The sequence below is a fragment of the Perissodus microlepis genome, chromosome 15, assembly GCF_051167445.1.
Source record: "Perissodus microlepis isolate ML-2025 ecotype Zambia chromosome 15, ASM5116744v1, whole genome shotgun sequence".
NCBI classification, from domain to species: domain Eukaryota; kingdom Metazoa; phylum Chordata; class Actinopteri; order Cichliformes; family Cichlidae; genus Perissodus; species Perissodus microlepis.
In genome coordinates, this window is record NC_140475.1 from 34,810,982 (window position 1) to 34,833,286 (window position 22,305).

Genomic DNA, 22,305 nt, shown 5'->3' on the forward strand with positions numbered 1-22,305 from the left:
GACCGCAGGGTGTGGATCAGTCCTGACCTGATTAGTCATCATGCCTGACCCTGAACCAGCCAAAGAGGGAAGAATACAAATGAATCTCCAGGACTGCTCGCCAGTAAATTTGACTTGGGACCAGTGTTTATGTGATGCAAACCACACCACACAAGGCCACAGTGGATGAGCCTGCTGACCCTGAACAGTGACTGTGCCATTAAAACCGAAGGGAAAAATGCTCGGGTGTTCGCCGAGTTAAAAGTAAGTAGTTAAAGTAATTGCACGATGGTGTTTAGAGAAGTGATGTCATGCCGTTGGCTTACTTTGATCAATAAGGCGATATAAAGTCAGCAGCGTGCTGTTTGCAACAACCCAAGACAATAATAATTAATAATGACAATTAATCATGCCAGAGTTAAGCCCCTCTTTCCCTGAGTGTACTGGGAAAGTGTTAATATTTCACCAGCATGAAGCTTCTTGTTTTCTTTCGTCAGGTTCTCTTCTTGTCAAGGCTCAACACATCCAGAGTACTCTATTCTTGGGTTAATGAACAGGTGAGGAATTACTTAGACAGATGGAGAAGGAAATTGATTTTTTTTAAGTGTCGCCTCATTATCCCATGTGGGGCACTTTATTCAGCACCACAGAAACACAACACCAGAAAACATGGGTTGTGTAACGTCAAGGTCGTATGGTTTGGTGTGTGCATAAACAAAATGGGGGTCAGCGGTTTGAAATTGTCTGGAAGCCTGGCCATTAGTGAGAGACTAATTAGGGGAGACCAAGTGGTTTCCAGTACCGGTCGAAGCCAAGATTCATAAATAAGTAAGTGCAGGGGCAGCTTGGGCGCTTAATTAACAAAGCGTGAAAAAAGGGCGTGAATCCCAAGAGGCACAAACCCAATCTGGTTGCAAGGACGGGCTATCGGCAGCAATCCTGTCTATCTTGGTGGCATTGATTGATAGCAAGCCAAATTGAATCCACAATCATCACCACCCTTTTAGTTCCTGCACCCTGGGGGATTTACAGAGGCCAAATTTGGCACACAGGGTCATGCTTTTGAGTCCCTTTTTCTGACATCGGTGCCATAAACAGCGCAACCCCCCACCCGACAACCTTTCTCCTGTGTTCACTTGACCATACCCATCTGGCCAGAGGTTATCTGACCCCTGTGTGTGTGTTCTTGCTCACACTTTCATGTCTTTGCCAATTGTTTTCACACTCTTAAGCTGTTTGCCTTGGTATTTAAACCCCAGACACCTCCTGCAACTCACACTTAGAAACCCTCTGCCACCTAAAGCAACATATTAAGTTACAGCCAAGTGAGATGCTATTGTCTTTCTTTTTTCCTTTTTTTTGCAGTCGTTCTTTCTGTCCTAATCTTTTATATTGTTAAAGCTGACAGGCGAAGAATGTGTTTTGTGGAAGAAGAAAAAAAGCAGTGTGTCACGAAAAGCGACAAGCTGTCATGTAAGCGTTAGGCTTTGAACCTTTTTTTTGTTTCTATTTTCTGTATATGGAACACCATTTGGTTTTTGTGACATACAGGACTGTTTCAGTCGGTGGAACGAGCAGAGGTGGTGTACATTCACCACACCTTTCCACTGTATCTTTCTCTCCCTACAGACAATGGGGGAAGTCATCTTGACAATCAAGACCTTATCACACAGTAGGCAACAACAATGGGTCTCCGAGTAGTAAATAGCAACTGTCTCCCAGCTGCTTACTGTCGCTGTTGGGATTTTGATATCACAAGGCCGTGAGATAACAGGCGGAGGAAAATAATACTGTAATTAGGGCCTACTGCAAGTGTGATAAGCTGCAGTCACAGAAGAGGTAACTGAAAAGGGGCAGAGGGAAGAACCACAGAAAAAAAAGCATGAAATAAAGAAAAAAGGACTAAATAACAGTGTAACTCAGAGATCATGCCTTTAAGCTGAAAGGCCTTAAAACTTATGGTTTTATTCTCTAAATTGCTTAGAAGAAAGAAGACAAGCTGTATGGTAGGATAACAATGAACATGGAACAATCTAGAATATAAGTAAGGCTAAATAAAGTGTACAGGCCATCAATGCCAGTTTCAACCAGATGTTTAGAAACCTTCTGATGGATTAACAACCCGTCTACGGAGTTGTCGCCTTTTGCCCAGTGACAGCTGGGATAGGCACAAGCTCAACTGTGACCCTGAACTGGATAAGGGGAAGAAAATGGATGGATGGATGGATGGGTGGATGGAGCTTCTTCCCTTATATATTATTGACCTAATTTTTTTCATGTGTTTTCGACCCCCATTCTGATAATTTCCGTGAATGCATTTCGAAATTGTCGTACAATGCTTCAGTTGATTACTACTGGTCGTTTGCAACATTCATTAAAAAAATCACGAGCACGCCTGTTAAAGGCTGGTTCCTTCAAGTGGGACTATGTGCATGTGTTCAAGGTGCAGAGTTATTGAAAGGCGCTAATGGGAAGCAGTGGATCTTCCCTGGTGTAATCTTCTACCTGAGAGGAAATACCATAGTATTGTGTAGTGAAAGCTTTGATGATGATGATGATGAGTGGCAGAATTCCAAATGATGGGATGATCTTTGTTGTGCTCAAATGGATCTCTCAGATACTACTCCTCCTCTGAAGCTCAGCTCGTCACACTCCTTCCTCCCGGTCTTCTGCTACCTACCTGTCCACTACCATCCTCGGCCATCCTCCCCCTCCCCAAACTCAGTTGAGGCGACCTTGGCTCCCAACAACCTCTGGTCTGCATAGTTGCTTCGCTCAACACCTTTTGAAATGACCTGGCAGCCCAATAAACAGAACTAAGTGGGTTTTGAAAATGAAAACCCTCTGAACCCTCTCTTCTGGCCTGCCTCTCCTTTCTCTGCATGGCCTTGTACACACACACACAAACTGCTTAAACTTTGAGGGGCTTGGAAAAAAAATTATAACCTTTCTGACTTTGACTCAGTGGGGGAGTGGAGCGTGGTGAGAGTTGGACTCACCAAACACATTGCTCCCCTAGCCAAGTTAGAGGCTCAAACTCCAGAGGAGTGTGGGCTAGTTTATGCATCATTGCTACCTTCTATCTGCTATTCCATTTCAGCATCAACAGAATCCACTGTGCTAAACTGTGATTCCCGCTAACGGTAAGATGAACGCTGAATATCGTGTATAATTTTTAGCTTAATTCTTTTTAATCCCTTCTCTTTCATTTAGTTCACATACAACTACATGAATGTAGATGTGGGCTCTGACCCTAAGAAGCAGGCGTAAGGTTCAAGATTTTGTGGGGTTTATGTGCACATGTGTGTCCAGCCGCGTGATTAAGAAACTGTCACCGCTCGTGTGTTCAATGTGTGTGTGTGTGTGTGTGTGAGAGAGAGAAAGGTCACAAGGGATTTCCATAAGGTGTAAGAGGGGAAGGGGAAGCTGTTTATGGCCTGACTTGGCACAGAGGGAGGGGGTCAGCCTATATTGTGTGGTGCTTTCATCTGGCTCATTGCAATTAGTGTTTCACAGCACTTGTCAAATCCCTGTTAAAGTCACAGTCGGCAAGCACCATGACAAACAGGCACGGTGGTTCAAAGACACAGAAAAGTGTTTCAAATTGTCCCAAATTAGCAAACTTAGAAATAAACTTTCTTCTAACAGTGAAACACCAGCTTTGTGAGATGAGTGAAGCTGATATCAAAGCCACAGGGTGGCCTCTGTTTCCTTCTTATGCCACATCCACAGCAACAAGCATCGTTTATAGCTCTATGTCATCTACACTTCTACCAAGTGCAGAGGTGTTAGGACAAGCTCAGTAACAACATGGCAGCAGCGACACCTCCACATTTGCAAGATTGCCCTGAAATGTTTATTTTTATAACAGTCACTGAGGCTTTTTTGTTCGTTTGATTATTTTATTTATTTATTTATTTTACATTTGCTTCAGCATCCTCTATATGTTGTACTCATTGTATGGCATATTTCAACTTTCATCTCCATTTGATTTTGCAGTGATATCAGTTTGCAGGACTTACTCACAGATAATACGTGGATGCAATGAAATCAGTTCCTGTGTGCAATACAAGAAAAACCAATTAAGCTCGTCTTACTGTGAGAAAAAAAGAAACCGGAATAAACAAGTTTCTTTAACAGTGAAACACCAACTTTGTGAGATGACTGAAGCTGATATCAAAACCACAGGGTGGCCTCTGTTTCAGCAACAAACATCACTTTATAGCCATATGTGATCTACACTTCTACCAAATGGGCAGGTGTTAGGGCAATCTGAGTAACAACATGCCAAAAGTGACACCTCTACATTTGTAAGATTGCCCTCATGAAACAACAGTCGTTGTGGCTTTTTTTTATTTTATTTTACCTTTTCTTCAGCGTCCTCTAAATATTGCACTCACTTGGAACATAAAAGTCACGGTGTCACTGAAACTCTGTTTCACTGTGAGCCGAGGTTAAGTAAATGCTCCCCACAGCCGGCAGTGTCTGAAGGGAAGCTGCAGTGTGGAACTGTGGAGATTATGTACAAATATGGACATCGGGTCACATGTTATTGCTGCTTCTGTCACCCAAATGTGTTGGCTTCACCCACCCTGTGCGAGCCGTGCTGGAGAGCGTGTTTAAGATGTTCAGAGTGAATTGGATGAGCTGTTGATAAGAGAGCAGGGGTCTAGTTAAACCCGCCGCCATTCTCCAGAAGACGAGAGAAAAAAAGGGGAGAAATATTTAATAGAGGTGGGGAGTCTTCCTGGGTCTTCTGAAGTGTAGATGAAGTGTGGGCGGTTAGTGTTTTTGACACCCAGGATGAGAAGTGGGGCACAATAACTTGTAATAGAGTTCTACTGCAACACTGTACTCAGTGTGAGCAGGAGCACTCCTGCACAGACCTCTTACCAAGTAAAATATACACTCCTGTTCTCACACATGCATTATGGTTAATTACAGTGGACATTTGAGCCCATCACATCAGTTCTGACTACAGCTGTTCCTTTGAAGCAGTGCCTATCATCACACATAGGCTTGCTCAGGATGGCTATTTGAAAATTAGCAAAAGCTGTTTCCCTGCTCTTGAAAAGGAATAAGGGCCTGGAGCTAGGCTGTCTGCCACAAAATGTCTTACCATTAACCACCCAGCTATGGTTAAACTCAACAAAGAAATCTCCCTCCCCGCTTCCTGCATCTCTGTTTCCTTCTTACATTTAACAAGGCCAGCAAAGGCTGAAACCAGGTAATGTGGCCTTTATTCCCCCTGAAGGCACGCTGTTTTACAGCTGTGTCCACTCTCCTGACAGATGTAACTAGCCATTTTCAAAGACAAATATCAAAGATCTCTTTTCTGCTCCATTGGCAAAAATTTGTTACAAGAGCCTGTAGCTCGTAAAGAAATGGTAGGAGGATGCCCTGAGGTGGATCAAACTGCTGCGAGGAGAAGTCCGCTCCTTTAAACTCCACCTTTCAAACCTCCCGCTGACCCGGTCTTTTTCGACTCTGTGAGAGGCAAGAGGCACGTTAGCTTTTCATGTTTACTATTTGTCATCTCTCATAAGCAGACTGAGTCTTAAATGCAAACACCACTCATCTACAGATTAGCCATATGGGACAAAATGGAGTCATGCACACATCAGTCACCCACTGTGCCCTAAATCTGCTCTGCTTGTGAGTTTTTACATGTGAGCCTTAGAAAAGTTGCCAAAGTTTCTTTATAAATATGCACATCCTCTTTTATGATATACTTTGTTTTCCCCACTGGAATAGGACAAGCTCTGGGCTTTGATTGTTCAGCTACTGAACAAGACTAGCCTTAGGCAGAGAGCCCCACATCAAAATCATACAAAAAGACCCCCTCATGACCTCTCGATAGGGATCACAAGACGTGGGCTGAGTGTGGGTGGAAAGCACAGCAGATACTAACTCACCTATAATATGAACATTCTGACATATGGTCATTTGAGTAGCAGACAGAGCCTATAAAATGTCATCTCAGAAAGCCATTATTATTATTAAGTTAACGTTTTTCTAACAGTATTCAAGTCATTACCATAAGTCAGTTAAACACAGCGGGGGGAATATCCCACTCATGTGCTTCCTCATCTGATTTATAGGGTTTTCTCTGTACTGCTGCAGAGTCAAAGCACCTTGAGAAAACTGTTGTTGTGATTTGGCGCTTTAGTTTTATATATTTAAAACTGAATCAATGAATCAACCATCAGCTTACACATTAAAAGGTTAATATGCAGGGAGTTTGCAGGACAAAAGTCATCAGGTTATATAAAAGTTTGAAATAATATAAATATAATAGAGATCTTATTTTTAATGTTTGACAGTTGTTTTTAAAAACTAGGTTCTCATTCAAAAAAACATCAGCATTGCTGGACGTTGAGCTTGAGTGCCTCCATCTCTCAATGCAGTCAAAACATTTCTTAAAAAACAAAGAAGTTAGTTGAGACTGCACACATGGACAAACTGTACCTCCAGCAGTGCACACACAGACCCTCCCCAACCCCTGTAATCTCCCAAATACACTCCTCTCGCGTAGATCAACAGCCCATCTTGCCCCTCGCCCATAAGTGAAAAATCTCTCCTTGCTCTCCTTTTCGTTCCCTGTGTCTGTGTGTGTCTCTTTTCCTTTCTCTCGTGTTCTGCTTGGCTAAATATAGACAGCAGCAGTGTGTCTGTGTGGTGGGCTGGCCCAGACACATTCACCCTCCCCTGCTTGCTCTCCACACTGAGTGTCAAAGACCTGCCATCCCACAAGGCCACTCTGTTGGAGACCAGGAAAGACTGCGCGCACAGTGCCATATGCAAGGAAATCCATACACAAAAACTGTACGCACACATTTTGTTTGGCATAAAAAAAAGATCTGGAACAACCTCTTGTAAAACTACCATCAATTCTGAATACTTACAAGTGCTTGTTTACATTAACGTAACAACAAGTCCTCACGGCAGTAATGTGAGTAGGATAAACCCAGTTAAACCTCATACACGCGTTTATTCGTGTGATTATATTCGTCATGGTTTCTGTGCGGTAAAATATTTTACGTGCTTTACTTCACTTAATAGTGCATGTGTCTATATAACATTCTTGTAATCACAAGAATGTTATATAAACTCGACTAATGGCACTGTCATTCATTAACAGTGCCGTGTACATGTCCAATATAAATATTTGGTGAATCTGAGGTGGATATAAACATAGTCGCTGATATGATAAACACTGCTTACTGGGATTATTGTAACTATATTTTAAGGCAAAGTAGTCACAACCTAGAGAAACTATTATATTTCTGTAATTGTTTTACTTATAAGTCTGAAATGGTAAAGTTTTGTTGAAGCTGAAGCTAAGCTGCTGCCTGCCTCCATGTTCTAAAGCCCTAAGAAAATTTACTTGGTCACACTCTGTTGTGTCACATTGAGGTTCATATTCATTAATTGTTCTTCACTGTAGTTCCTCAGAAAAAATATCCTGTTTTGACTATATCCCTATTTGCATCCTTGCTGCCTTATTTTGACTAGTAATCCTCGTTCATTCACTTCCTGGTGTATGAAGGCTCATGCAGGCCTGACATGGCTGCCGCTTGTCTGCATGTGAAATTCCAGCTCGGTGAATCTTTCCATGCCGCCATCAGAGCCATGAACCCTCCTTCGGTGTGCATGAGTGCTCCTGCAGGCCCGCTGCATCTGTAAAGTCTGTCAGCTCTGTTGCCCTCTGGGTTGCTGATCCAAATCCAACCCCACACCCTGAAAACCACCAGACTGCTCCCCTGTACCATCATATCCCAACTCCCTACATGTCGTCATCCACGCGCCATTTCTTCCCGAGCGCCTGAACCTATGTCAGAATGCATCTGTTCAACGCGGCTCCAGCCTAGCATACGACCTGCAGACGGTCTGGGATCCCTGTTGGCTGATTGACTGGCATAACTGCCTCTTATGACTTTATCATTTCTTTTGTTTGTTGTTCAAAACATTGAAAAATGTAAATAGGATGAGATCATCATGCCGTGCAGCATGCAATTCTGAAGAGAACATTACCAATGAGAGACAGAGCCCCAAAATAATAGATAGATAGATAGATAGATAGATAGATAGATAGATAGATAGATAGATAGATAGATAGATAGATTACAATAACAATAATAATAAATTATATATTTAATGTATACTTATATATAATAAATTATAATTATTATTATTAGTAGTAATAGTAGTAGCAATAGCACGGCTACTATTTGAATTGCATTTTGGAGTGTATTTCACAACATACAGTCTTCCTTCATCGGGCCAATTGATTCAGGAGATATCGATAATTATCCTTATGCGTTGTTTATTACCTTTAGCCAGTGTTCCGAATCAAATCTGAATCTGTGGTTTTGAAAGGCTGAGCAAGGGCGAATGGCTAGATCAATAAGACCGCATTAATTGAGACTTTACGCATTCCCTGTGTTGAGGGTGTCCATCTGTGCGTCTATGTTTTATTCATCTTATATATCTTTCATAATCGCATTAAGATAGATAGATCTTGTCCCCTTGTAGAATGATTGATTAGCAGAACTGACGCTTTTATTTTGCAAATTCACTTTCACGCCTCTTTAGCGCCACATCCACTTAGCCCTTCAATGGTCTCTGTGATAGGCACCATAGGGTCACTAATATGTCCTTTTGTTACTTCAATAGTGACCTTAAACAGATTTGTTCAGTAAATTTGCTTTTGAATGTTATGTAGACGAGCTCCGGAGGAAAAGTTTGACTTAGCTGCTTCACTGGAAGTCCCGCTCAGGCCACACAGACTGACCCTGCGCCCTTAAATAAAGCCCGGTGTATGTAGGCCTTGGGACAGCTAGTCCCGGCCAGAATGGCCCAATTACTCTCTTTATTACGAAGGTTAGTTGCGTTTCAGCAAGATGTGGTCACCTGAAATCTGTACACGGGTAAAGTGAGAAATATCAATCAAGCAGTCACATGACCAAAGGAGGAGAAAGAAATCAAGTTCGATAAGACTCAAGCGTTTACAGTATGGACAGAGTTTACGCATATTTTTTATGCATGTGTTGTTAATATATTAATCACCACCTGGAAATGATAATTAAATATATATACATAAAAATGTTTATGAGGACTAGGGGGGACTCCCCTGCTGGAAAAAAAGAGCGAGAATAAATCACGGGAGAGAGTTTGATGAGAAATGTGCCAACTGCAAACAGGCACAGGAAAGCTCCCGTGGAGGTGTGATCTCACCCACATAAAAACATAAACATGTGCGCTACAAAGCCCTTGCTTGTGCGTAATCAGTCGTCGAAACACACAGCCATAAATAGAAAAAAAAGACTGGGGAACTCTCTGTCGCTGTTTATGTGGCTTCAGCTAATAAAAATTTAGTAAATTTAGTAAAACATTAGTTCCAGTGGGTCCAGTGTTTGAGTTTAGAGAAAAATATAATAAGAAAGAATAAGAAAAAATCTGGCCTGCTCTTAAGACACTTGTACAGTATTAGCGGGGTGTTTTGCCTGTCCCGAATATCACCAGGAAGCCCGTTCATACTTTTTGTGCCTTCATTCTCCCAAAACGTCTGCGCACTAAATAGCACAATTATCGACACAATTTGTCTCCTAAAAACACTGCTAAGCACCCCAAAGTTCAAGGCCACGGTAGCATCCACCGAGGACGACCCAAAACGCCAGGGCATCAATCAACCTCGACATAAACACAGGTTAATGGTTTCATCTCTTATTTAACTGAGATACAATTAAGACACTTAACCCATCTGAGTAGTCCAACCCATAACAAAGATTACATAAAATTCAATAGCATAAACAACTCTTATGTTAAGGTTTCGTGTACAGCCACATTAAGAAAATTACCAGAAGTATCAAATCCAGCAAGAAAACAACCGTCATGCTTTTACGTGCCTGATGTGCGCCACATCAAACACCCAATCAGTTAAATGAGGTATGCTGAATGAGGAGTCAAATTAATGTTTTGCGCTGATGTTGCCACGGAGAACTCAGAAACCCTGGGTTTAACTGTCCCATAATTACACGATTACAAATAAACTGAATTTACACTGTTGAAGACCTTGGGAGTGACTTTTATCCTACATGGCTTTTTAAAATATCAAATGTAAAACCAAAGGGTCAAAAAGAAAACATGAAATAATTAACAGCCTTTTCCGCGGGTAGTGTGACCCCGGGACCGGAGAGGCGCACAGTGAGCCTGGGCAAACGTTACCCCCCCGGGCCGCTTGTTGCTCCCTAACTCGCCATAAACCCATATATCCCAGAAAGAAGTCCTAGCAGCAGCCATAAATCATCCGGCTGTATTACAAGCTTAGGTAAACCCCCAGCCAGGTCAGTAGAGCAGAGTTTATGGCATCACTTAGGTAGGGAATAGATTGTTCTAACAAAATACATCAACTTCAAGCAGTGCGAAGGAAAACTTTCTGCTTGTGTTAAGGCCAAGCGCTCTGTCTCCCTTTCCCGGCTCACTCCCGGTGTCTACCTCTTTACCCCACAACTTTTGCACGACAGGAATCCACTCATCCATTCAAAGCCATATGTTTTAAGTCAGTGGTTCCTCACTGGGGTCCGGTGAGGTACAGGGGCCACTAAGAGGCATTCAAGGTTCCTTAGAAGAAGAAAAAAAGATATATGGGACTTTTTTTTAAAAAAAAAAAAAAATGGAAATAGATATTAGAATTTGATTATTCTAATAAAAGATTTTCAGTGAAAATATTTATTTTTTTTTTAAATCACAGCCTACTTTGGTCTTCTTTTGTGTAGAATTAATTAAATAAATGAATAAAACCAAACAAAATACATCATAACCGGTAACCATACTGTTACTAAAGTCACTCTTATTAACTGAGTTTTGACTCTAGGTCCTGACCGAGCAAATATTACTACGTGGAAATCAGAATAATTGGTTCTGAAGAGTTCAAGAAAGTGTGGGATATAAGAATTTCTTAAATTGTGGACAACATGGATTGAGAGCCATCTCAGAGGTGGCAGGCTGTAAAACAATCTTCATTTAGAATAATTTGTGTTTGTATTAGTTTAGCAGACAAAGCGACTTTCCACTGCAGTTAAATAATTAAATAAATTAAATTAAATTCATTTTTCCGTGCAGCCTGCTGTCAGTTTTTTTTTTTAATCAAAGGCCCTGTGTATCTACAGCAGGCTAGTTTATTCGTAGTGTAAAGCTGGTGCGCCACTTGTATTTCAAACAATTGGTGACAAATCGGCAGAAAGTAAAATGTACCTTGGGGAAAAAATATCCATCAGCAACAACCTTTTTTCAGTTTCTGAGAGTGAAAAAACAAAAACTTCAGACGTTATGTGGACAGGTGGAGAAATAAGCTGAGATCGAGACGCGTTTGCTGAGCCAGTGGCCCACTGTCCTACTTTCCTACTGGCATCACAAGCCAACCGGGAGCCTCGCCTGGGCTCCGACATTCATACTCTCAAGCTTTAGGCCTCTTTCAACCTTATTTCGACTAGTCCATTTTTTTAAATTCCCAAACATCGCAGAGTGAAACAAAGTACGGGGAAGACGTAATAGAAGAGCGGGACAGTCGTTTACATCGCTGGGAAAAACGACAGATGGAATTTCTCATTGATTTTACGCACTGCAAACATCCACACAGAGCTAAGACAGATGAGCTGTCAGAGGAAACTGATAAAAATATATAACTGAGGATTACCAAATTCATATCACGTTAATAAAAACAATAAATAAAATAAAAACATCTGATAAAACTAAAATAATAATTACTGTAAAGATGAGAGAAGAGACAACTCATCAGTTATAAAAATGACTTTACCAAATCACACGTCGCGTTTCAGATATTTCAGATTAATAAAAAAAAATATTCAAAATGTGGGTTATGATTCAATCCCCTCCCCTTCTTTTGAAGCGCACATAAATATACGCATAGTCCAGATGTCAGAAGGCCACACACCGAAGCAATCCCTTAAAATGCACGCAGTTGACCTGGGGAAAGTGCTGTGTGTGCGTGGGGGGAAAGCCGCGACTCCCCAGTGAGATACAGTGTGGAGCTAATGTCCTTAAATGACAAAGAAAGCACTGGCAGCCCTCACAATCCTGTGCTCCAAAAAAGAATACACAACGATCATTGAAATGGATGAGCTTTCGTGGACGCACAACAATTGAATCCTGTAAAGTCAGTAATTTCATTAGAGATGCTTAAAAAAGAAAGAACGAAATCAGCCACGGCTGGTCACTTCCAAAATGAAATTAATTCGGGGGGTAGAAATGGAATCATGATTTTTTGGGTACGGCTACATGAGCTTTAGGGTGCAGTGCCCAGCCTTTAAGAGGCACGGGTGCGGACTCGCTTGGTGTGGAGAAATATTAGGCTTCAGGAAAGCTGCAATATGAAACCTCCAGAACAGTTAAAATTTCTTACCTTCCACGGCAGACACCACAGGCAGCAAGAGGCTGCATAAAAGCAGAAAGTAATCCATTGTCATAAAGCGGTCAGGTCGGACATGTAAATAGACCCACGGCAGAGAGAGTGAGGAAGGAATACAATCCTGGGTGATCCGACGCTCCACGCACACAGTCCCGTCCCGGTCCCCGCTGTGTCAAACCTCCAGGACCAGAGTTACCTCCATTCACCAAAACACATAGAGGTGAGAGTTCAGATCAAATATCGCCTTTGATATAAAATATTTCAGCCCTTCTCCCCTTTTCAGTGATTTCCAAAGTGCCTTATTAAACCAGGGAAAAGACAACAGGCGCAAGTCTCACGGTCCCTTCCCCTCGCATTGAGCGAATGCACTGAAAACAGGTAGTCCAGCCCGTGGTCACCATCCGGAGAATATTTCCAGCAGCGTTTGGATGATACTCGGTAACAAAAAAGAAAGAAAAAATGGAAATGCAAACCTTCTCCGAGAGATCCAAGCACTTTCTCTATAGTCAGAGCAGAGGCAGAGATAGCGGCAGTGCTGTCAGGATCATGCTGTATAGTCCCATACGTGCACGCTCACGTGCGTCAAGTGGTATTCCTATAAGGAGAGAGCCGCGGTTTATAGATATTTATTCCCTGAGCGAATTTATCGGCTTTGGCTGCCGCGTAAACCGTCTTGTTTCGCTCGGCTTGTGCACTGGAATGAAGCACAAGGCGGTGGATGAATAAGGAGAGGAGAGAGAGGGAGAGAGCGAGCGAGCGAGCGAGAGAGAGACCTAGGGGGGACCAAGAGGAGGGGTTACGGCTGAAGCAGCTGCACTGAAAAACTCTACCTTGACAATCATTTACTTTCCACATCTAAAATAAAAATCTATGTCTGCTCCAAATAAGAATGCATCGCTACATTTTTCTGCACTTATCTCCGGAGCAGCCTCTGTTTGTGCCACATCCACAATAAAGCAAACACAGGAGACGGTTTCTCTGCTTCTCTGCCAGATGTTTAACTGTGTAGTGACTACTTATAAGAAGCTTTAACAGTCTTATACAATGGCAGCTTTGTTAACTTGATGTTTTTTTTTAATTCTCGTTTACTTTTTTCTGCAGCGGGTCACTGACTTGGCTTAGAGCGCATGTAAAAGCATGGACACACAGCGCCCCCTTGCGGGTCGCTTCCGTTTCGATGAATAGGGTCTGATTAAAACTTCTTTCTCCTCAATTATTTGACTCCAGAGCACTTAAACATTCCGGGGAATTTCCGTCGGACTTTAACTGTTTTTTTCTCAGATATATTAAAAAGGACCTCGCCTGTTTTCAAATTCGGTGCCTTGGACATTACATCTTGGTTTTTATTTGAAAGAGTACACACATAAATAAAAAGCGATTTAGTGATTATATTCAAGTCGGAAAGGCAAATGAAGGTGATAAAAGTTTTTCTCCAATTTTCGATTTAGGAAACGTCGGCATCGGACTTTTCTTTGAGATTTAAAATAATAACAAAAATGGAAAAACTTATAAAGAAACGAAGCCCTTAACTTGAGCTGAACATTGAACAGTCCCCGTATGTAAATCGCTTCTCTGTTTTTATAATTCAATGAGACATTTAACTCAATTGGTCGGGCAAAATGTTGCCAGCAGCGGTTTTTGTTTCCTTCGGGACCATGGAGCTATTTACTTTTCCTCTTCCCTGGATAAGTTAAGCAGAGGGCATCTGTCACGAGCGGGCTTTTCCAGGCTTTCTCCTCAAGCTCCCTGAATCTACAGCCGTTCTGTCATGCTGCTACCATGTTGTTTTATTCTCAAAACACCAGTAAACAGAGGGGTTTGAAATAAGTTTACGTTCCAGTCGGAAGTGAGGTCGCTTTTTGTCTCACAGGGAAATGATTTCCTTTATGCACCATTTGTCAGTTTTAGGGGTCATTACAGCACTTTGAATTAACGGAAATAGCCATTTGGTCATTTGCACAAAAACTGTGATTTATTGATTAATTATAGGAAACTGGTACTTACTTTAGAGGTGAGTAAAACTGTGTCTTGTTTGTTATTTTATGCTTAGTAATAATTATATGATACCAGAGATGTTAGAGAATGTTCTCCACTGAACAGTTATGTAGTGGGCGATTAAATAGCGTAACTACAGTGTTGTTACCACGCTGTTTTCTCTCGTGTCTTTGGAGATAAGGGAGTGATCTTGCTTACACTGGTTTATTCTACTCGGAACTAATAGCGCCTTTGCTGCTACACAATGAAGCCAAAGTGAAGCTAAATGAGGGGTTTGTCATCATTAGTGTAGAGTTGTAAAGCAATTGTGTGCCATATCCTGAGAACTGCAGTCAGACAGACGAGACAATGTTTTCCTGCGTGTGTTAGGTCGCCAGTGTCGATGGGATTGTTGCTATTTATTTGTATATTTATTTATTTAAAGACTTCATTTTCCACATATTTTGGAATTTGTGGAATTTAGGTTTGCTGTTGTCATCAACAAGCAGTTGAATACATTAAAAGCTAATACATTTTATTTTAATTATTTGGTAATTAAGCATTTATCATTATGCAATATTCTGTGAAATTAGAAGTTAGATATTTTCTCAAAATTTAGATTTTAGCTTGTAAACCTAAACAACAGCAGTTTACACCACTGTTAGCATAGCACTCTTTTACTTTTGTTGTTTAATGTAACTTTGTTTTTAATGTATAATTTATTCAATGAATTGTTCTAACATGTAAAAATGAATTCAAGTTTAACTTTTTTAATTTTGATTTTCAGTTTTTCTGTTTTTTTTTTCAGGAATTATGAGAAAAATGTTGTTTATATGAGATTACAAAAAGTTCACAAAGGGGTTGGATTTATGTATGAATACTCTCTTACATTTACTCCATGTAAGACAGTAATAAAACTCTATATGAGACTTTTGCAATATTTCCTTCAGATAGTTATTAATAATTTTTTGTTTCTCCTCTTTTGGTAACACAGCAACTCAGCATATAGGGATCCACATATCCACACAAAGCAAAATAAATGCTCTTCATGCTCTCTATATGAAAGTTAATTTTAAACCAGCATGTACTGTCAGACTTACCTTTGCAAGAAAATATTCCATATTTCTGTGCAGTAAAATTTCTTTGGCATTTAAAGTTCCCTATATTATGGGTTAGGGCTCACTGACACAAAATTTGTCCATTTCCAATAAGAATTCCCGTATACCTCACAATGACATAGTCCATTTGAAAGGAAAATCATTTTACAAGTTTAGCAACGTGGGTAGAAGGATCTGCGGTGGCTTCAAAGAAGACTTTTCATTGCCAAAAGCCACTGAAGCCCAGACTCTCCTGCCTGCTCGCTATTAATGGGCAACTTGAAGCACACAAGTTCATGACTACCACCTTTGTTACTTTTATGTGCTTCTAACTTCTCTTTGCAGGAAATGAGGAGCAACTTTGTAAAGGAAAGAAAAACACAATTATAACTTCAAAATTATGAATGTTTAGCTGCATTTATTTTTAAAGAATTTTACAAGTACTAATTTTCACTGTTGATTTTCTCTCTTTCTGATGATCACAGAGCACAAATCGTGGTCTACGATAAGCAAAAGAGTGCCAGGGCAAGTTTTAGAGAACCCTCGTGTTTGGCAATGTAAAAAGATAAAGATAAATGTGTCAAACCATAAATATAGTCTTGATATAAACCAACAGACTTTGGAGGAGGGGGTGTTTTTTTCCACATTAATATATGTATATATATATACACTTCACCCGTTGCCTACTGGTGGTGGTCAGAGGGCCCGGTGGCGCCAGTGTCCGGCAGCCTCGCCTCTGTCAGTGCACCCCAGGGCAGCTGTGGCTACAATGTAGCTTGCCATCACCAGTGTGTGAATGGGTGGATGACTGAATGTAGTGTAAAGCGCTTTGGGGTCCATAGGGACTAAGTAAAGTGCTATACAAATACAGGCCATTTACCATATATTATTATTATGATATATATATATATATATATATATATATATATATATTGAGGACAGGATAATAGCAGGATACTTCGCAGTTTTTCAATGTTTGAAAATTGAAATTGTTAAGATAAGATAAGATAAGATACCTTTATTAGTCCCACGAGTGGGAAATTTCATGTCCATTATCTTCCCAAATATAACCTCAAACAAATACATATACAGACATACTCTCCACAAACAAAGAGGGAAACAGTCCACTAAGTCCTGAGAGCGTCACAACAGCACCTGGCACACATTAGAAACTCAGTAAGTAAAGTGGCAGACATTTTACTGCCATATGGAAATTTCTCAAGCTTACACCTACTGAGCCCTCGCCAGACCCTCACTAACCTCATCCATCCTTCCTCCCACTCATCTTGTGCCAGGGTAACAGTGTCTCTACTTTCTGTTTTAAAGCAGCTCTGCACAGACGCACATAAGCATTGAAAAAAAGACCTTTTATTATACACAATGCACTTCCTTCACAAATCACACGCATGGGTGCAAGCACAAACACGCACGGTCACCCCTCTAGCATGTATAAAACTAATGCAGACACACACTACATACACACACACTGTAGCTCTTATGTCTGGGTCTGGTCTAATAGCAGCACTAATGCGATGTGAGTGTGAGAGGATCGCTTTACTCCGGCAATATTAGGGGAATGGTGAGCTGTTGGTTATGTTAGAGTGTCTTTTGATGTATGTGTGTGTGTGTGTGTGTGTGAACAGCCAAAGTGTACTGGTAGTACTGGTGGAGGAGGAGGACTTGGTTGTGTTGGTGGCTCTGGAGAATCTCACAAAAGCTCAAAGCTGGAATCCAGGAAGAGAGGAGTTGTGTGTGTGTGTGTGTGCGTGTGTGTGCGTGTGTGTGTGTGTGTGTGTGTGTGGGAGACTGGAGGGCTGTTCACAAGAGTTTTGAGGGTGGGGGTCTAATCCTCCAGGCCTTCACCACTGACCCAGCACTTAACACAGGATCACAAACGTAGTCCCAACTGAACTCCCTGAAGACCACCATCATCCACACTCTTCTGCACACACCAGGACAAGCACACATTCGATACCAGTTCCAGATCCTTGTGTCTGTAAATCGGCACCTTTTTGCTACCTTCTCTCCTCTTTCCTTACCATGACTGAGAGCCCAATCTCAGCCACAATCAGCTACTGTCTGTCTCTGGTGATCTATCGCCTTTCGGCACTTTCTTTACCTAACTGAGAAAAGATATGCTTCACTGTCTCAGCTGACTGCAGATTTATGATTCAAACTGCCGTCATCCTGATTTTGCTGTTTGTACGCTGACAGAGACACCGACAGGAAGGCATTTAGATAGAGGGAGAGTCTCTTTAGATGGGCACAGTCAAATACACGTATGGGGATCATGACGCCATGCAGGCGCACGCATACACGGCTGACAAACTGCCTGAGCATGCTAATTATACGCTGTGCAGAGAAAAAGCAAAAGAAATAACCCTTCAGCACTATGGCAGCAATGCACAGAGAACACAAACTTGTTTGACATGGTTCGAAAAATTGATAATGAAATTTAACTGTTAATCAAGACATTCTGCCCTAAAAACACCTATCCCAATCTCAGCTGTAAAAGCAGCTAATAAAGCACTGAAACAACTAAATGAGTAGTTGTGTTTACAATCAAACTGTGTGTGAGTTTGTATATATGAAGCCTGTGACATGACTACCTTAATCGTCTGCTGTAGCTTAAAAAACTTTATTATTGCTTAACATTACTTCATGTGGGTCAGGGATTTGTTTCTGGCTTTTTTAAAACCAAAAATGGAAATTGTGTTTATATAGCACATTTTATTACACGCAAACTTCATGTTCACCCAGAGAAAACCTATGTGTACATATGGAGAGTAAGCCAACTGTACTTAGAAAGACCCCGATGACCAGCAGATTCAAATCCCCAAACTGTAGAATAAATGTAGAAAACTGGGTAACCAAGACAACACTCACAACAATAAACATAATAGGGGTGAATTCGAGAAGTGTGCCTTTGATTAGCCGAACACATTACTCTAAAACTATTCTTTTTTTTTAATTCATACCCCCACACGTGTGTTTTCTCTGTGTTACAGTATTTTCTCTATCCAGAGTATCCAGAGCAGGTGGAGGAGGTCAAGGCAGGTACACTGGCCAGGAGAAACAGCTTCAAAGCTTTTCCATTAAGACAGTGGAAAAATTCCAACACATGTCTTCTGGATGTTGCTACTATCACTGACAATGTAAATGCTTATTCCTCTCAAAGTGCGTTCTATTCCCTCTCTGCTTCCGAGGCATGTCTGTCTGTGTATTACAGATTAATATGCTGTCTTCTTACATCCTTGGCTGAGCTTGAACTGTCTTGAGTGGAACTTGTGCCAACACAATCATTTTAGATGAATAAATATTCTGGACCTTTCCAACGTAGCTGTGGATTACGCTCACGTTGGGTTGAAAATGAACACTCGATTCACTTTATTACCTAAATGTTCTGAGGAAATACAGCCGTGACAAATTCCCAAGGACAAAGTCCAGACAGTGAGTGAGTAAAGGAAGCTCGTGAGGGATCAGTTTGAAATCGACTGATATCAAAGGTCCAGGATGAATAATCACCAGAGCCGGTCCAATAACAGAATGATTGATTGGCCCGTAGCCCCGCACTGTCTGAGATAACAATGTTCAAAGTGTCCAAACACAATGTCAACACAGAGTCTCCCCCAGCGGGCTCCATTTTTCCTCCATACCCACAGTCTTCACTTTGACCCTTGACACTTTAGCATGTCCAGCTGCAAAACGCAATCATCCATCGTGCCCATGACCCGAAAGGTTGGCAACAGTGGCACATGCTGTGTGATGTTCTCTTACTGTATGTCATCAGAGGCCACAATCAAAATTCCTCTGAAATAAAGCCTGAAAATGAAGTCATTAAACGGGCCTGGAGGAAATTTCCGCTATTTGAAAGCGCATCAAAGCCCGTGATAGCATAGGAACTGCTGCAGCCCTCTCTTTTAGCGAATACTTTAGCTTGTTGACTGAAGCAGAGGTCAGTAGCTTTTGGTGTCAACTTTTTACGAGCATCAAATCACAATAAATCGTCCCTGTCTAGTTACCGTCAGTCATGTGAAAAAAATTTTTTTTTTCCCCTCTGTGTCCAGCTTTGTGTCTGCTCTCCCAGAGGTAGTTAGTCATGACAAAACTTCTAACCACAAAAGCACATGGTTTCAGTTTAGCTCTCGCTACCATTCAATGTGGCTCCCATCCGGTTGCACTCGCTCTCTCTGCATGATCACACCACTTGTATATGACATACCATAACCCAAAGGATGCATAATGGGAAGCAGAGAGCCTTAACCGCCACTGCTAAATGTGGGCACCCGATAGGAAATGTCAGCCGTATCCCTGAGTAAATTGCGAAGACTTTGCTCGTATGTGTAAGAGAGCTCTGGTGAATCATCTGAAAGCAGGGTAAAGATGTCTAAATGAGAGCGAATTGCTTTGTAAGGGTGGTAGTGCGAGCCTAAAGGGAGTCAGATGGTCAACTGGCTTGGTCTGCTGGCTCTTAGGCATGTAGTAAAAGAGCACCTGGCGAGATGGTGGAATACTGTAGCGTCTGTGTGAATATTTGTAAGTCAAGCCCTCATTACGTCAGTTTGGGAGGGTGTGTGGTGGTCTGTGCATTCATGCTCAGACCTTAATACCTTTGCATATACACTGACATGGCATTAAGTGTCTAATGTTTATAGTGTATGTGTGTATTTGCTTCTTCCTCCTCACTAGATGATACACCTTGGCCACTACCGAGCACACACAGAAAGCACAGCGGTAACTCTTTCATGACCGCCATAAACACTGGGAACAAGGAAAAATTGCAGGTTAATAGCCTTAATTATTATCGTCACATGGAAGCAAACAGCTGTATATGGAAATGGCTTCATTTAGTGGGAGGAAATACTCAGTCCCAGTGCATTTGGGAGCTGTGAAATTTATTCAGTGCCTTCACAACACGGAAAATTTGTATTTAGCATATTGAACTGTAGTCTTTTCATTAAAAAGAAGTAGTTATGCAAAGCCAGAGTAAAATTTAAAAGGAAAAAAAAAGCTGAGGGGGAGGCAGAATTGTTTAGAAATGTAAAAAAATTCCCAAAAGGGTTCTAAAGTCATTCATAGCTTGGCTGGTCCCAAAAAAAGGCATCATTTTCAGCACGTAGTGGATGTGAATATCAGGTTGTCTCTGTTAAACATTACACATATTATCCACAACAGCTCTCTGTATTTTAAAGATAAAAACCCCCACTAACTCAGAGCTCAGAGATGCACAGGTAACTCGAGTTTTTTTTCTCTCTCTCTGCAAAGACAATAAAGTTACATGTTCTTCGAACTAAGCTACCGCTTTTGCGTAAATACCGCCTCAAAGAGGATGTTATGACATGTAAAAACCCAACCTTAGATGTCCCGGCAGTTGTTTTGCAGTTGTCCCGGCCTCCATCGGCTCCATCGTTGGCCTCAGGGTAAAGGCTTGTCCGTGCACTTACACTTGATTACATCATTAATATTTGGGAAAACTAGCATTACTCAGCTGGAGTTCATAACATCTCACCTATGAGTCACAACACGTTTTGCTGTTATAGATGGATCGGTTTCACTCTATAGTATTTTGTCTGGTATCACTATTATAACCCCTAATTTTAGAGTGACTGGTGATGACTCTGACTGAATGTTCTTATATTTTATTTTTAAAAGGTATAAACCTCTTAAAACTCCTGAGAATCTAAAGTCAGCTCTAAAGCTCTATGCTCTTAGTTGCTTTGCTTCTGCAAGATAAATGGGACATAAATTCAAAGCTAAAAGCTGAATGCAAACTGCTGCTCGTTGTGAATATGATGCTTGGAATAATGCTGTAGCGTGTTACTCTCACGTTCTGTATTCATGCTGTGGCAACCAATGGGGCAGACCGAGGAGTAAAGCAAGATGCCTCGCAGAGAAAGTAATTTGGTAATGCGGATATGTAATTCAAGAACATGCACCCATGTACAAGCAAGCCTGCGCAGTATGCACATGGCACATGGCAATAGGGATGAATGCATGCAGTTGTGCCTGCACACACACACACACATGACTGTACCCAGCAAGCATTTGACAGACAGCAACACACAGGAGGTGGCCAAGTTCAACCACTTTCCAATCCCCAGTGACATTTACATGACACACAGGTTGACATTAACCCAAACAAGCACACTTTCTTTCTCCACAATATGATAGTATGACTCTCCAAGAAAACATTTTACCAGGTATGGAAATGTTTGAAGCTGACTGCATAAAGGTATTTAGTTTCGCATTGCACAGAGTAATTAATTTAGAAGGAATATAATTGATGTAATATATCATAACTTCCGCTTCTTTTATGTGTGGAAATACACATGTGTGCAGACAGAGCCTTTCTTTCTCCACATTTCCAATCCCACCAGTCTTTATAGCCCAGATACATGTATGAAAAACCAGTCACTGGCAGCACTTACCCGCACAACAACCACCATTCAGCGGCCTTATGCCTGCCATTGATACAAACAGACAACACAAAATGCTCTGCCAAGAAGCAATCAGTCAGAAGGAGAGCCTCGGTGATTTGTTATGAGCAGGTGCTGTGAAGAAAATTGACAGGCAATGTTTTATCAAGACAGAGTAAATTTACTGCTAGTAAATTGATAGTAGGCATAATGAAACAATAAAAGTGTGTGCAGCACCAGCCAGGGCAAGACGGTCTGTAGCCACATGTTTGTGTGCGCACATATTTGCACGTGCACGTGCTGCGCGTGGCGGACGAGATTCATTGCCTTGCAATTCACCGGATCCCAGCATTACATGCTCGCTTTTTGATGTCCCATTGTTTCTTTTTTAACTGATAAGGAAGTACTT

General features: G+C 41.4%; 1 protein-coding gene across 9 annotated transcripts in view; it reads right to left on the bottom strand.

Annotated features, from left to right (window-relative positions):
* ephb3b (eph receptor B3b) overlaps positions 1-13,149 on the bottom strand; it is a 58,468-nt gene extending 45,319 nt beyond the window's left edge. For 3 of the 9 annotated variants that reach the window (XM_084952156.1, XM_084952149.1, XM_084952148.1), the window contains exon 1: positions 12,404-13,148. In XM_084952156.1, coding sequence (XP_084808282.1) covers positions 12,404-12,467 — 64 coding nt within the window. In that variant the 5' untranslated portion in view covers positions 12,468-13,148. Of the gene's footprint in view, positions 1-12,403 lie in introns of all 9 variants that reach the window. The other 6 variants (XM_084952152.1, XM_084952151.1, XM_084952150.1 and 3 more) reach the window with 3 other exon arrangements.
* Positions 13,150-22,305: the final 9,156 nt, after the last annotated feature.